Source organism: Alexandromys fortis, unplaced genomic scaffold, assembly GCF_014885135.2.
Source record: "Alexandromys fortis isolate MF-2015 unplaced genomic scaffold, M_Fortis_MF-2015_v1.1 scaffold_68, whole genome shotgun sequence".
NCBI lineage: Eukaryota > Metazoa > Chordata > Mammalia > Rodentia > Cricetidae > Alexandromys > Alexandromys fortis.
Window position 1 is genome coordinate 4,389,332 of NW_026067948.1, and position 14,381 is coordinate 4,403,712.

Consider the following 14,381-nt stretch of genomic DNA (forward strand, 5'->3'; position numbering starts at 1 on the left):
TAGAACCTTTTATAGAAGAGAGAGGCATAGAAGTCACTCCTACATCTTGGAGGAGTAGTTTGTATTTAGTTTTGTGACTTCTGGTCAAATTGTAGCTCCAGCACCTCACTGTTTACTTTCAGCACTATTTATTGTATGGCTGTAAAGTATTAGAACCTGCTCTAGTTTTGTATCCCTGCTGTGTGTGTGCTCTATGGATGATGTGTGTGTTCCATGCATGTATGTGTGTGTTCCATATGCCCACATGGGAAAGCTAGAGAATTGGGGATGTTGGACATCATCCTCTATCATGTGTGTGCTCCATGGATGATGTGTGTGTTCCATGCATGTATGTGTGCAGGTCCACACGCCCACATGGGAAAGCTAGAGGATGGGGGATGTTGGACGTCATCCTCTATCATGCTTTGCTTCTTTGTCTTGAAATAAGGCCTCTCACTGAACCAGAGTTCACTGTTTTGACTTGGCTGTCTTTGCTCCCTAGTGCTGGGGTTACAGGCACTGGGTTTCCCAGCTTTGCACATGGGTGCAGGGCATTCACATTCAGGTTTCCATACGTGTGCTCCTACCTTCTGATCTCTCTCCAGCTCCTACTCTCTGCCTTTGAGCTAATTTAAAAATGCAGTAGTGTGGGAGAGCTACGTCCTCAGAGCTCTGAGACCCTGACTCCCACACCCCTCTCTGTGGGCCACTTGGCCAGTCAGAGGTGAGGATGGGAAATGGCCCGTGAGAAGAGAGCGGGCTGCTGGCGCGGTTAGCACGTGTAGTCTAAGACCAGTCACCTGGTGTTTGCTTCCTCCCCATGTGGTCCTCACTCCTCAGCCAGGCCTCTTCTCCAGGCTTCTTCTGCCCTAGACCCTGCACTAACCTTGCTTGCTTTCCCCCCATTACACCATGTTAGCTGCACAGGGCTCTGTGAGATACATTTTTCATCCTGATGTGCTTATTTTATCTTACGTTAGGGTGATTTTCATGTCACATTATGTTAAAGGGTTGGTAACATAACTCATGTTTTTGGTTATATGTTTTATTTTCCTGCTTTGACACATTTCTTCATGTTTGCACAGACACGTTATTTGTATCTTACAGTGGTTTTTTTAAATCACTTTGACCCTCATACACATTTCCTTCAGATTTCTTTTATGAGCTTCACATGCATGCCTTCAAAGTTTCTCGTTTGCATGTTGTTTTTCAGTTATTTCTATGACCTAATCATTTATGAAGCTTAAAATGATCTCTTTCTGATGTAGCTGAGCATCAGCTCAAATACTGTCTATCCCATTTGGGTTTCTAATAACTTTGTACGAAAGGTCCATTTCCCGTCTGAGAAAGGGGTGTTTAAGTGCCAGCTTGTGCTCTGTGACTCCACCTACATCACTCTGCCCAGCACACGGTCCCACCTCAGAGCTGAAGCACAGTGTTGGTAGCATCTGGTTTCCTAAAACACTTCCGTTACTCTGCCTTTTATTTCGCAGGCTCGTATGTTCCAGCAGAATATGCCTCCTTTAGGATTGCTGAGCAGATCTTTACGAGAATCAGCACTGATGATGATATTGAAACAAATTCATCAACATTTATGAAAGAAATGAAAGAGGTAGCTGAACAAAATTCCCCCTGTATTAAAAGCATTTTAAGTATCCTGGCATCTAGAGTAGCTGGTGCACTTTAGATCCCGAGAGCCAGAGGGCAGTCAAAGACAGCTTCCCAGCATGCCAGTGTTTGTCAGAGAGTACAGCTCTAGAGGGCTAATGTGGGCTTACATGTTTCTGTGTGGAACAGCTGACTTTTCAGAAGGCCGTGCCTGCTTTACATGGAAGTGACTGCTCTTCTTTGGCTGGGTTTTACTGTTAAATACCGTTGTGTTAGAAGACTTAGATTCCTTGTCTTTGCTTTGTAAACAGGGAGAATGAGAACACTCATTTCCCATCAAAGTCTGTCCCCTTCTGTTCCTGGTATGAGCAAACACCAGCTCTGTTTGAGCCTAAGGGAAGTAAGCAGAGTTCTGAGGACATCTGCGTTTGGTATCTGCATGTGTTGTAGAAAATGGGTAAATAAACATATCATTGCATAGCATGTATAGGATGCATGTGTGGATTCTAGCAATATTCTATGTAATGAAGGTAATATGTTTTATTTTATTTTTAATTTATTTTTGAGAAAGGGTTTCACTATATATTGCCATCCCAGACTGGTCACAAACTCACGGAGACCCACTTGCCTCTGCCTTTCCAAGTGCTGTCATCATAGCCGTGTGCCACTGTCCAGGAAGTGTGTCTCTTGACTAGATCCCTTGTTCCACAAACAGCTACTATGCTATAATATGACGAAGTGGAATTCTGTATTTTAGAAAGAGGATGATATTCTCCAGAGAGATTTCTATCAATTTAAGTTTTATTGTTTGTTGGTCACGGATTTAAATTATTTTAATCAGTGTATTTTTCTTAGTACTTGTTCTGTTTTTAGCAAATCTAAGTAAGTTTTGGAGTAAATAAGTTTTGAATTGGTTTTCAACATTTTATGGTAGTGCTTGGTCATTTGTGGAGAAGAAAATGACCACTTTGTGTTTTAGTTAAGCATTTAGTTCACTGCTTTGCTTCTCTGTGTTGTGGATGCCATTGTTTTGTTGTCTCTTTCATGTGTAGATGTCTGCCTTTACATACGGGTTATTTGGGTGGAATTATCAGTGATGAGATTTTCTGAAAGAAAAGCAGTGTGTTATTTTCTGCTCAGCAGGATTTCTCTATTAAAATACATTTCAAATAGATGTACTAATAAAGAGACCAATTTCGCTTCTTTTTTAGAAGATTGGCATCAGCTTGGCTACAATGAATAGTATTAAAATTATGTCTTCCAGATAGCGTATATTCTGCATAATGCTAATGACAAGTCACTCATATTAATTGATGAGCTTGGCAGAGGCACTAATACAGAAGAAGGCATTGGAGTCTCTTACGCAGTCTGTGAGCATCTGCTGAGCATAAAGGTTTGCCTCCCTGTTCATTCTAAACCGAGTGTCATACTTGGAACATGATTGGATCTTGTCAGCACCCGCAGATAGCCTTATCAACAATTTTGGCTAGAAAATGCACACTGCATTTTTGTTTTATTTGTATTGAAAGTAGAAATAATTACTGTTGTGTATACATGATACAGACAAGGAGTAAAATTGAGAATTACAAATAATGCAAAAGTCAGTTGACTTTTATTTAATCAAACTGAATAGCAAAATATGAAGATATTTTCAGAGTTGTTTCCACATATAATAATGTCTGTGACATCATAGAACAGCATATGGAACTGAACATGTTAGGTAATACACAGGAAATATACATTTCCTACTGAAAGAAAACAACATCCTTTAGAGAAAAAAGGTTTTCACAAATAATGTAAAAATTAATTTTGCAAAAAAAGCAACAAAAATTAATTTTGCTCTATTATCAAGCTAATTTGGGAAATTATTTCTTAGATGATTACTCAAAATATACACAGATATGAGAAATATAACAAACACATTCTCATGATTAATATACCTTAAAATGTCCATAAGGACTTTTTTTTTTTAATCTTAAATAAGAGCTTACCAGTTATAAACTGTAAAAAATGTGGAGCTATTCTAGTTTAAATAAAGCTGTGACAAGTCAGAAGTGATGTTAATACACAGTATTTTATATATGTGAACAAGATGCATGTATACTTAAGACAAAAAGCAAATCAGCATTTGGGATGGTATTTGTATGAGTCAGTCTGACTAACCACAAATGCTGGACAATTGCCTGGACATTATTTGGAGAATGTCTGTGGGGTGTTTCCAGAAGTGAGCGTCTGAACTGTAGACTGATGGGCACGGGCCCTGTGCAGTCCTGAGAGCCTGAGCAGATCTCAAACGCTGACTCTCCCCAGCACTGAAGAACTCATCTGGCTGCTGTTAGTCTACAACACACTCTACACGTCATATCTGAATCGAAGCCTGGTGACATCACAACTCCCGAGTCTTTAGCTTACCAACTGCTGGTTACAGAACTTGTTAGCCGTTGTGACCATGAGCCAAGTCTCTGTAATGAGCATGTGTGCATGAGCACAATGAGCGCATGAGCACACGTGAGCACACGTGAGCACACATGAGCACATGAGCACACATGAGCACACATGAGCACACGTGAGCACACCTGAGCGCACATGAGCACACATGAGCACACGTGAGCACACATGAGCACACATGAGCGCACATGAGCACATGAGCACACATGAGCGCACATGAGCACACATGAACACATGAGCACACATGAGCACACATGAACACATGAGCACACATGAGCGCACATGAGCGCACATGAGCACATGAGCACACATACGTGGGCCCTGTGGGTCTGACTCTTTCAAGGCCCCTAATGGATACAGTACCCCTTTCTGTGATATTCTGCAACACCTAAGAGTAGTTCTCTGTTGCAGGATATTTGATCGTACTGTGAACCCGGAGATTTTGTTATTTACTGGAAAAACCTGTTTCTAGTTGTGGTGTGTCTCGACCCTAACACACACTTTTAATCTAAGAACTTTCAGCTTGAATATTGTAAACAGGATTAAGTAAAGTCAAGAGGCAGAGCCAGCAACCAGTTGACAGGGAGTGAACTTTAGATTACTAAGAAAAACCATAGAGAATGAGAGGGAGTCAGGAGGATGGATAGAGAGGCACAGGAAGTAGAAAGGAGGGACTTTGACTTGGAGACTTGAGATGGCAGCAGAGAGGGGAGGCTTCTAAGACAGTGGCAGGGGAGGAAAGTCAGGGGTGCTTTTCTCTGCCTCTCTGAGCCAGCAGGCTTTCACCCCAGCATCTGGCTTCTGAATCTTTATTGGTAAAATCTTAAGGATTGAGATTTTCTTTAAAAATGATACTCATCTTCCACAACACTTTATTTATTTATTTTGTTTGTTTGTTTTTCGAGACAGGGTTTTCCCACAACACTTTAAAATATACTTTTTTAGTAGAAACTTAGACGCTTGTGTTGCTTGTTACTTTTAAGATGCTTGCGGTTTGTTTTCTAATCTAGAGCCAATGCTTGGTGCCTAGCGCAATGCTTGCAATCTATAGGCCCATAAAAAGTCATTTTTGTGTTGAATAACCTAAAAGAGTTTATAAAGTTTTGTTGTCAGTGGTGTTGTTTGTTGTTGGGTGTGTGTGTGTGCTGATAAGGATCTAATCCTGTGCCTGGACCATGGTCCCCAGGTCCTCTGCCACAGAGCAGCACCTGCAATCCTTGATGCATAATTTTTAAGGACATTATTTTCAATTAGCCGTCGACTTCTAAGCCGTGTAGAGGCCAATTAGTCACCAGTCTTGCTTTTTTATCAGTGCCCCTCCCTTGAGACTTGCTCCCCCAGATTGACTCCTCCCAAGAGCTGTGCTCAGGACCTCTCACTAAGCCCCTCCTCTTAAAAGTCCCCTACATCCCTATGGTGCCACATGGAGGCTCAGGGGCCAGCAGTTCCCCTGCGCAGGACACACCCCAGCAGAACCCAAACCACAGGTCATGGATTTTGGAGACTTTCCATGCTTACTCATACGTCAAATCTTTCCTTTCTTTGCTATTATCTTTGGTTGAGAAATTTTGCCAGCCAAATATTTAATTGGCCTTCTTTTGAGACAGAATCTTGCTATACAGTCCTACCTACTAGATGGCCTGTTATTCTCTGTGTAGCCCAAGTTGGTCCGCAAACTCATCAGTCCCCCTGCTTTAGCCTCTCTAGTGCCTGGATTTCAGGCAAGTTAATATTTAAATTTTAACCAATCTTCTGTTAGTTTCTCATGTATGGTAACTTAAAATCCAGTCATTCATCTCTCCTTTCTTAGTAAAACTGAAAAATTTAGGGAATTTAATCCCTAGCACCAAGAAAGAAAACAAGAAAAACAAACACAAAATTAAATCTTTGAAAGTTTAGATACCTAACATAACTGATTAATACCATGTTGCAATACCCCTTATAGGAGGGGGCTCAGTATGACATTTGTGAAATGTGAAGGGTAGTTCTGTGAGTAAGTGGGCAGGAGAGCTGTGCTTCCTCCCAGTAAGTGGCCACCTCCCTCAGTAGCTTTATCTCTGGCCACCTGCATCTCTTTCCCATGACATGCTGTGCACGCACAAAGAGAGTTAATTTTCATTGGATGTAAACTTCAAAACCCAGTCTCCAAGAGTGTGGTTTCATTCCTGTGTTGTTGCGAAGCTAGTTGGAAAGTTAAGCTAATGTGTTATGTTTAAGTAGTTAAAATAGGATTTTCTAGATAATTTTAAGGTGCTGATATTCAGTCTGCTTTATGTTTTAGGCATTCACACTCTTCACAACCCACTTCCTGGAGCTGTGTCACATAGATGCCCTGTATCTGAATGTAGAAAACATGCATTTTGAAGTTCAGCATGTAAAGAATACCTCAAGAAATAAAGATGCAATTTTGTATACGTACAAACTTTCCAGGGGACTCACAGAAGAAAAGAACTATGGTATTGCATATAGAACTTCCATGCAGATGTGAAAACAGTGCTGTCCTTTAGGGAAGCCCCTTTCATCTATTTGGCTGTCACTCATCCTTCCCAGAGTTTATGTGCTTTCTAAGGCTCTAATTTCTTTGTCAAACTTAGATTATATAGTTTATTCTCGTTGGTTTATGTTTATATCAACTGAACTGAACCAGTAACCATAGAATTCTGCTATGTATGAAAGCCCTAGACATATCAGCTTGTTAGGAAGTATAACAGTTTTTAAAAAAGATTTTATTTTATGTATATGAGTGTTCTACCTGCATGTGTGTGTACGTACTTTCTGAGTGGCTGGTTTACATGGTGGCCAGAAGAGAGTGTTAGGTCCTCTGGGACTGGAGCTAAAGACAGTTGTAAACCACCATATGGGGGCTGGGAACTGAGCCTCAGTCCTCTGGCAGAGCAGACAGTGTTTTTCACCACTGAGCCATCTCTCCAGCCCCAGGATAACAGTTTATATTTATAAGTTATATAATTAAAAATATTGTATTTCCTACACACTCATTGGCACAGTCATTTTGTTTTCAGTTTCAGGGTATTTTATAATTAAATTTAAAAATCTTAAAGTGGAATATACCAAACCATGATATTCTCAACCCCCTGTCAGCTACTTTCTGTGTAAATCATTGTGTAGCACGCACATTTCCAGGTTCTGGAAATCTCCACTTACCCATACATTGAACTCCAAAATTCATTTTCACCTATGGATGTGACTTCGTGAGAAAGAGAAAAGGCTGCTTTACTATTTAAAGTGGGAACTGAACTGGCCAGCTTCCTTGCATCAAATGTGTAATCCTTGTTATTGTCAGTTCCATTCCCTATGAAATTGAAGGAGAAAGGGATGATTTACCAAGTGTATGGAGTCATCACGATCCAGTAAACTGTTGCATGTTAGCCACTCTTTCAGTAAGCCTAGCAGTCAGTAATGTCTCCGTGAACGTGTAAAACCGTAGAGATAGTAAAGTGTTGACACACATAGGAAGCCTCTGGAATGGCCTCTGCATGGACTAGGGCGGGTAGCTGGCATTTGGGATTTGTGCAAGGCAGTCATGGGGGAATTTTGGTCTGCTAGATCGCAGAGCACACAGCTGAGACTAGACAAAAGTGATCTAAAGTCTGTTTTCTGTAATTTTAGGATTAAAAGCTGCAGAGGCCTCCTCACTTCCACCATCGATTGTCTTGGATGCCAGAGAGATCACAACACAAATTACAAAGCAAATTTTGGTAATAAATAAATAAGTAAAATATGTACATTATGTACATAGCATAAGTAGATAGATAGATAGATAGATAGATAGATAGATAGATAGATAGATAGATAGACAGACAGACAAGACGGTTAAAGTCTTTACATTTCCTTACTATAAGGCACACTTTATTATAAAGAACTTGGATGCAATAGCTGTAGCCACTCTAGTAAGCCCTCCCCAGACCCAAGGTCTGTGCATACCCCGTGACTCTCCGTACTGACCACATCATGATGCTATACTCACTCTCAGTGTTCACACACTGACTCCAGCCTATCCCATGCGTATGTATGCGTGTAAGCAAATGTGTGCTAAGCATAGTTTAGCATGCACAGGGAAGGGGAGCATTAGGTGAAGAGGAAAGATGGATCACAGGCAGAGAATACAGTCACCAAAGGATAGAGTTGATTGTTTCCCTCGCTTTAAGTTATTCTAAAGATTAGATTGTTATAACTTTTCCTAGCAGATCAACTAGTAACAGACAAATTCTGTTCCTGTAAGTAATTGCTGCTTGCTGTATTTTGAGAAAGTCAATCTGAAATGTGCATCTAAAAAGCAGCCTGCAACATGTAAGGTTTTACTTTCAAAGCTCTTCTGCCCGCTGTCATGGATTAAAACCTCATTTTTCTTTATGAAGTAAATATTCCTATTTTTAAATGATAGGTTATAGAAGGGTTATTTTGCTTTCAGTTTACATGTTAATAGAAGTTAAGTGGATTCCTAAGAAACAGTAGATCAACATCACATATGTTGATTTAAAATTTGAAACCTTTCTTTGTTTCATAGTGCTTCAAAAAAATTCAGTGTTGGATATATTCTGCAAGAATAGTTGTCTGTATTTCATTCTTTTTTAATTATTTTTTTCTTTACATTTTTGTTGGTTTGGTTTGGGGACAGCAAGGTAGCTGAGGATAGCCTACAGCTCTAGGTCCTTCTGCCTCAGCCCCCCAAGTGCTGGGATTTGCAGGCATATAAAGCACCAAGTTTGTCTTTCTTTTTTTATTTCCTGGACTGCCTGTGGCTTCACTTGCCTAGTCATCATCTGAATCCCTCCCTCAGCTGTGTGGACGTTGCTCTTATTCTGAAGAAGCTCTCCCTGCCTAACTCTTCACTTTCCACGTTGTTGCCAGACTCCAGTTATCAACCAGCTGGCTGCTAGTCTCTCGGGCTTTAGCTTTCCTAGTTCTGTTCAGAAGTGGTCAAGGCCGGCTCATGCTGTGCGCTGGCTGTAGACCATATGTTCTAGCCTTACAGTGTAATGGATGTCTTCCTGCTCACTGACCTGGCTTCCTTAGGTAGCTTTGTCAAGACATTTCCATTTGTTCTGAGCATTTGATGCTCAGTTGCTGAAGATAATTTACTGATGTACATTAAAAGTCACCAGGCAGTGGTGGCAGCACTCAGGAGGCTGACGCAGGTGGATCTCTGTGAGTTCGAGGCCAGCCTGGTCTACAAGAGCTAGTTCCAGGACAGGCTCCAAAGTTACATGGAGAAACCCTGTCTTGAAAGGAAAAAAAAAAAAAAAAAAAAAAAAAAAAAAAAAAACCACCTTGCGGTCATCTTCATGAGTGGTTGGAATTCCCGTATAGCCTGTAGTGTTCTTACACTCACCTTGCACCTCCCTTAGTTGTGCCTCCATATTCCCCATATACCATCTTTCTAGAGAAACAGCATTTCAAATACTTTTCAGTAACATTTTTACTCTTTTGTTTCTCATTGAGACCCACTCTCTTAGTTGCTTCTCTTTTGCCTCCATGTTTTCTTTACTTGAGTTTCCTCTTTTCCAATTTGCTTAGTGCATTTTCACAGAAATCGCCTGAAACTTGTCAACACTTTACTCAACTTCCTTTTAAGTTGCAACCAATCAGAAGTCACCTGTCCTCATGCACCCCCCCCCCCCACACACACACACCATGGTCCTTGCACTCGGCTCTGCTCTGTGCTGGCAGCTGTTGCTTATTTTCCTGGAAGGTTTGACTCTTGCGGGCCTTTCAGCTTCCCGCACTCTTCTTCTCTAAGGTGTTTCTTCCCCACTCAGTCTGGAAGGTGTTTGCCCACCTCCTTTCTGTATAATCTGTAGTGTTAGTGGTCTCTCCCACAGCTCTGTTTGCAGTTCTGCTGACACTGAGTCTATGTGTATTTTCTCCATACTTCCTCTAATATCTTTTTAAATGATTTTAAAAATTATTATATCTATTTATTTGTGTGTGGTACATTGGGGGGGCATATGCAACGGTGTGTATTTGAGTGTGTGTGTGTGTAGTCAGAAGACAGGTAACAGTAGTGGTTTCTCTGTGATGTGGGTTGAATTTGTGTGTGTGTAGTCAGAGGACAGCTAACAAGTGGGTTTCTCTGTGATGTGGGTTGAGTGTGTGTGTGTGTGAGTGTGTGTGTGTGTACTCAGAGGACAGTAACAGAAGTGGTTTCTCTGTGATGTGGGTTGAGTGTGTGTGTGTGTGTGAGTGTGTGTGTGTGTACTCAGAGGACAGTAACAGAAGTGGTTTCTCTGTGATGTGGGTTGAGTTACCATCAGGCTTGGTGACAAACACCTTTTCCTGTTGAGGCATCTTGCTAACCCTCCATAATATATTCATCTATTTTTAAATCAAAACTTGAACTCTCGTCTGTTAAGGAGACCAAGTGTCCCCACCATAGCCATGTGTGACTCCTTCCTCACAAGCCCGTCTCATGAAGACACCTGCCAGTCCTTGTGCTGACTCTTCCTATACTCTTTCTGCCAGTACCCCCGTGCATAATTACCATGCCTAACCAGAAGCTGTCAGTCACTGCTTATCACGTGGAAGTTGAGTCTCTAAAGTCTTCGTAATTATCTCACAAAATGCTGCTTTAAGGTCACTTGGGATCCTGGGTGGCTCAGGAATTTCCCCTCTGCCCAGTTTTGCTTTAGGTTCTCCTTTCTGTTTGTTTATGCCACCGTTATCCCACACCAACCAGTTTCACATAATTTGCAACTGTGTCGCTTGTAATTGCCCTGATTGTGTTCCCAGTCTCTCCTACGTCTGCTTTAGTTGTTTCTCTACCCAGAAGCCTCCATTCTTGGCACTTTTACCAGTGAAGATTGGCTCCACATTCTCCGCCTCTGTAAGCTTTGCCTGATCTGAGCTGGAATGAGATTGCTTTTTCTGAGTGTTGTGTGTCTCCCTTACAGAGCTTCCCATAGCTACTATGATCACCTGTCCCGGAACTAGCTCTGTAGACCAGGCTGGCTTCAAACTCACAGAGATCCGCTTGCCTCTGCCTCCCGAGTGCTGGGATTAAAGGCGTGCGCCACCACCTCCTGGTGAAAATGTTGATATCTTTATCTAGCTTAGTCAGTATGTAAATTATAAGTTTAATTCTAGCTCCGTTCTCAAGTCCATCTTCTAGTCCTATAGTAAGATGATATGTTTTAATTATTTTTGGATACCCTTAAGTATAATTTGTTAAAAATTAGTCATAATCTTATATTTCAATTTATGTTCATTTAAAAAATATATTGTACTCCTCTGGCAATATTTTATGTTAGTCTCTAACAGTTTTTGTATCCTGTGGGCAAGTGGTTTTCTGATGACTCCTCTTTTTCCTGGTGACATTTGAAATTATGGCTGCTGTGTAGCCATAAGCGGTGCTGTTGCTGCTCCACACCTTTAAAACAAAGTGTTTGCAGTCATCTCTCTGCAGGATTTTCTGTACTTTATGGTATTTTATGAATATGACTGATTTATCAACATTTTCTTTATTATTTTCAAGGGTATAAGTCTTTCAGAAAGTAGTTAGTGTTCATGTGGAATTTAATTCTCCAGGATAGCACTGGAGTGTGTGTGTGTGCGTGTGTGTGTGTGTGCGTGTGTGTGTGTGTGTGTGTGTGTGTGTGTGTGAGAGAGAGAGAGAGAGAGAGAGAGAGAGAGAGCTTGAGTTCCTATTTCTATGAAAGGGGATAAGATATACCAAAGCATGAATTAAATACACATTTGTTTTAATTTCATATGTTTCAATAACAGCAAAATCAAAGGAGCTCCCCAGAAATGGACAGGTGGAGAGGTGTATACCATCTTGCCACGAGGCTTGTCCAGACTGCTCGAAACTCTCAACTGGAACCAGATAGGCTGCGGACATACCTGAGTAATCTCAAGAAGAAGTATGAAGAGGACCAGACCAGGGCTGCGGACGACCTTCCTGAGGGGACTGAGGAGTAGCAGCTCACCGCTTACACAGTGCCTATGTCGCAGTTGCTCAGTGTGCTATTTTAATTGAAAATTACAGTATATTAACTTCAGAATTTTTACCTATGCACCCTAGATGGATAATATTCATTAGAATACCTTTAAAAGTGACAGGTCTTGAAGAAAAGGTTTTTGGTTTTTTTACTTTATTTACTTTTTTGTTTGTTTTTCAAGACAGGGTTTCTCTGTTTAGCCCTGGCTGTCCTAGAACTCACTCTGTAGACCAAACTGGCCATGTTTCTGCCTCCCAAGTGCTGGGATTAAAGGCATGTGCCACCAACACTGGGTAAAAGGAAAGTTTTTGTCAGAAAACTCATTCACTAGTTTTCATTTGTGACCTCCCACATTAAGTGTACACTTAGAAGTTACAGTTCAGAGTAGAGACAAAAATGTCTTCAGTGACTTGCTGCTCTTTCTGCTTTTAATTTTGACCACTCTTTTTACAAAAGGCAACAGAGAGACAGCACTGCTCTGCCTCCTTTGTGTGTTCCCAGGGAACATTTTTTTTCTTAAGAAAATAAATTTTATTTATTTCAGGCCAGCAGGATGATTCATTGGTAAAGGCACTTCTGCCAACCCAGACAACCTGAGTTCAGTTGCTGGAACCCATATGGTGAAGTGAAGTCTGCTCCCTCGGGCTGTCCGCTAACTCCACATCCACCCCGTGCTTTATATGCATGTGTGCAGACATTGTTTTTAATATCTAGCACAGTGCAAGCGATGTAGGAACACATACCGAGGAAACAAGAAAGATGTACACACTCAACCGGGATCCTTCTGTATAACAGTGTCTGCACAGGCATGTGGCTTCCACAGCACGTCAGTTTTCAAAGGTCATTGTTATCTTGTAAAAGAGCAAACCAGCCAGTCATTTATTTCTTCACTGGAAGGGCTCTTTTCTTCACCACCACCTCACTTTACAGTCCCACTTCAGTGGGATTGCTCCTGCAGTCAGAGTTCACAGATCTGCCCTGTAGACTTCTTTTTCTTAAACAACCAAGTACCTGGAACTTGAGTGCACATTGACCCGTTGGTTTAGTAGTTGCAATCTTCATAAGGGTTTGGCCAGCAGAATTATTCACAGACTGCTTATGCTGTGGTTTCTTTGTTTGTGTGTGTGTGTGCTTGTGTCTGTATGAGTGTGTGCCGCATGTATGCGGCTTCTGCAGAGGCTGGAAGAGGGCATTGGATCCCCTTGAGCTCGAGTTAGCAGGTGCCTGTGAACTCCCGTGTGGTGCTAGGATTCTAACTCAGTACCTCTGGATTAGCAAGAAGCACTCTGAACAGCTGAGCCATCTTCCCAGCATTCCTATAGTTTCTACTATGTGGATATTTTACAGTATTTATTGGTTATATATTTTGACTTCATTAAGCTTAGTTCAGTATTGAAACTTTAATAGCCAGATATATTAAAGAAGTCATAATTCAAATGATATGCAGATGTTTTGAAGTAAATTACCACTATTGTGCATGTGTTATATACAATATCTTGTTTAATTACTTGCATATTTCCTATTTCTCTGTCTTTGAAAGAGAGTATCAATATATTTGAACTTTACCATTAATTGCATTTTAATTAATATTTGCAATGTATTTTATGTACACTTTCCTAAAACCAGATGATCTGGGTTTGCGGTGGCTTTGTAAGGGAGCACTGGAGAGGGATGGGTGTTAGCAGAGAGAGGACAGGAGAGGCAGCACAGGAATGGGCGGTGAGGGGGACGTGGTCCAGCGGTAGGTGAAATAGCAGACATTCTCCAGGCTGTTTAACCTCGGTTAAATCCCACTAAACAGCTAAGAATTTTTCGTCATTTAAAGCTTTTGCTGCAAAACTTTCAGCCAACTAATCAATCCATTTTATTTTTATGTAGATATTTAAATAAAAATAATTTTGTTATTTCTTAAAATTACATTTTCATAAGCTATTTTGCGTGTGGCAGAAACATACCACAAAGCAAGTGAAGTGAAGACCATTACAACATCACATGTACAGCTAATACCAGGAAACAGTTCCTTCTTGGTTTGAAGGTTTCTGTCTTTGCTATTTTCTGTGGCTTCCTTCTATGGTATAGATAAGTACCCTACAGTCCAGCCTGTCACTGTAACTGCCCACAATGTCTTGGCAAGCCACTTGTGATATTTTGAATGGGAAATGTCCCCCATAGGCTCCTGCACTGCACACTTGGTCCCTGGTTGTTGGCACTGCTGGGGATGTGGAGCTGCTAGAGAAGTGTGACACAGGCTGGACCTTACATGTTAGAGCCTGCCCTGCCTCATTTTGCTGCTTGTGTGGGTTGAAAGTGATCTGTCAGTGCCTTCCGTACCATTGTGGACATGTAGCCTCTCTGGAACTGTACGCCAAAATAAACCCTTCCTTAAGTTGT

At 41.2% G+C, this 14,381-nt stretch overlaps 1 protein-coding gene across 4 annotated transcripts in view; it reads left to right on the top strand.

Annotated features, from left to right (window-relative positions):
• Msh4 (mutS homolog 4) overlaps positions 1-14,381 on the top strand; it is a 39,395-nt gene extending 25,014 nt beyond the window's left edge. For all 4 annotated transcript variants that reach the window (XM_050149441.1, XM_050149439.1, XM_050149440.1 and 1 more), the window contains 5 exons: positions 1,473-1,591; positions 2,852-2,980; positions 6,317-6,491; positions 7,663-7,751; positions 11,776-14,381. In XM_050149441.1, the coding sequence (XP_050005398.1) occupies positions 1,473-1,591; positions 2,852-2,980; positions 6,317-6,491; positions 7,663-7,751; positions 11,776-11,970 (707 nt within the window). In that variant the 3' untranslated portion in view covers positions 11,971-14,381. The remainder of the gene's footprint in view (positions 1-1,472; positions 1,592-2,851; positions 2,981-6,316; positions 6,492-7,662; positions 7,752-11,775) is intronic.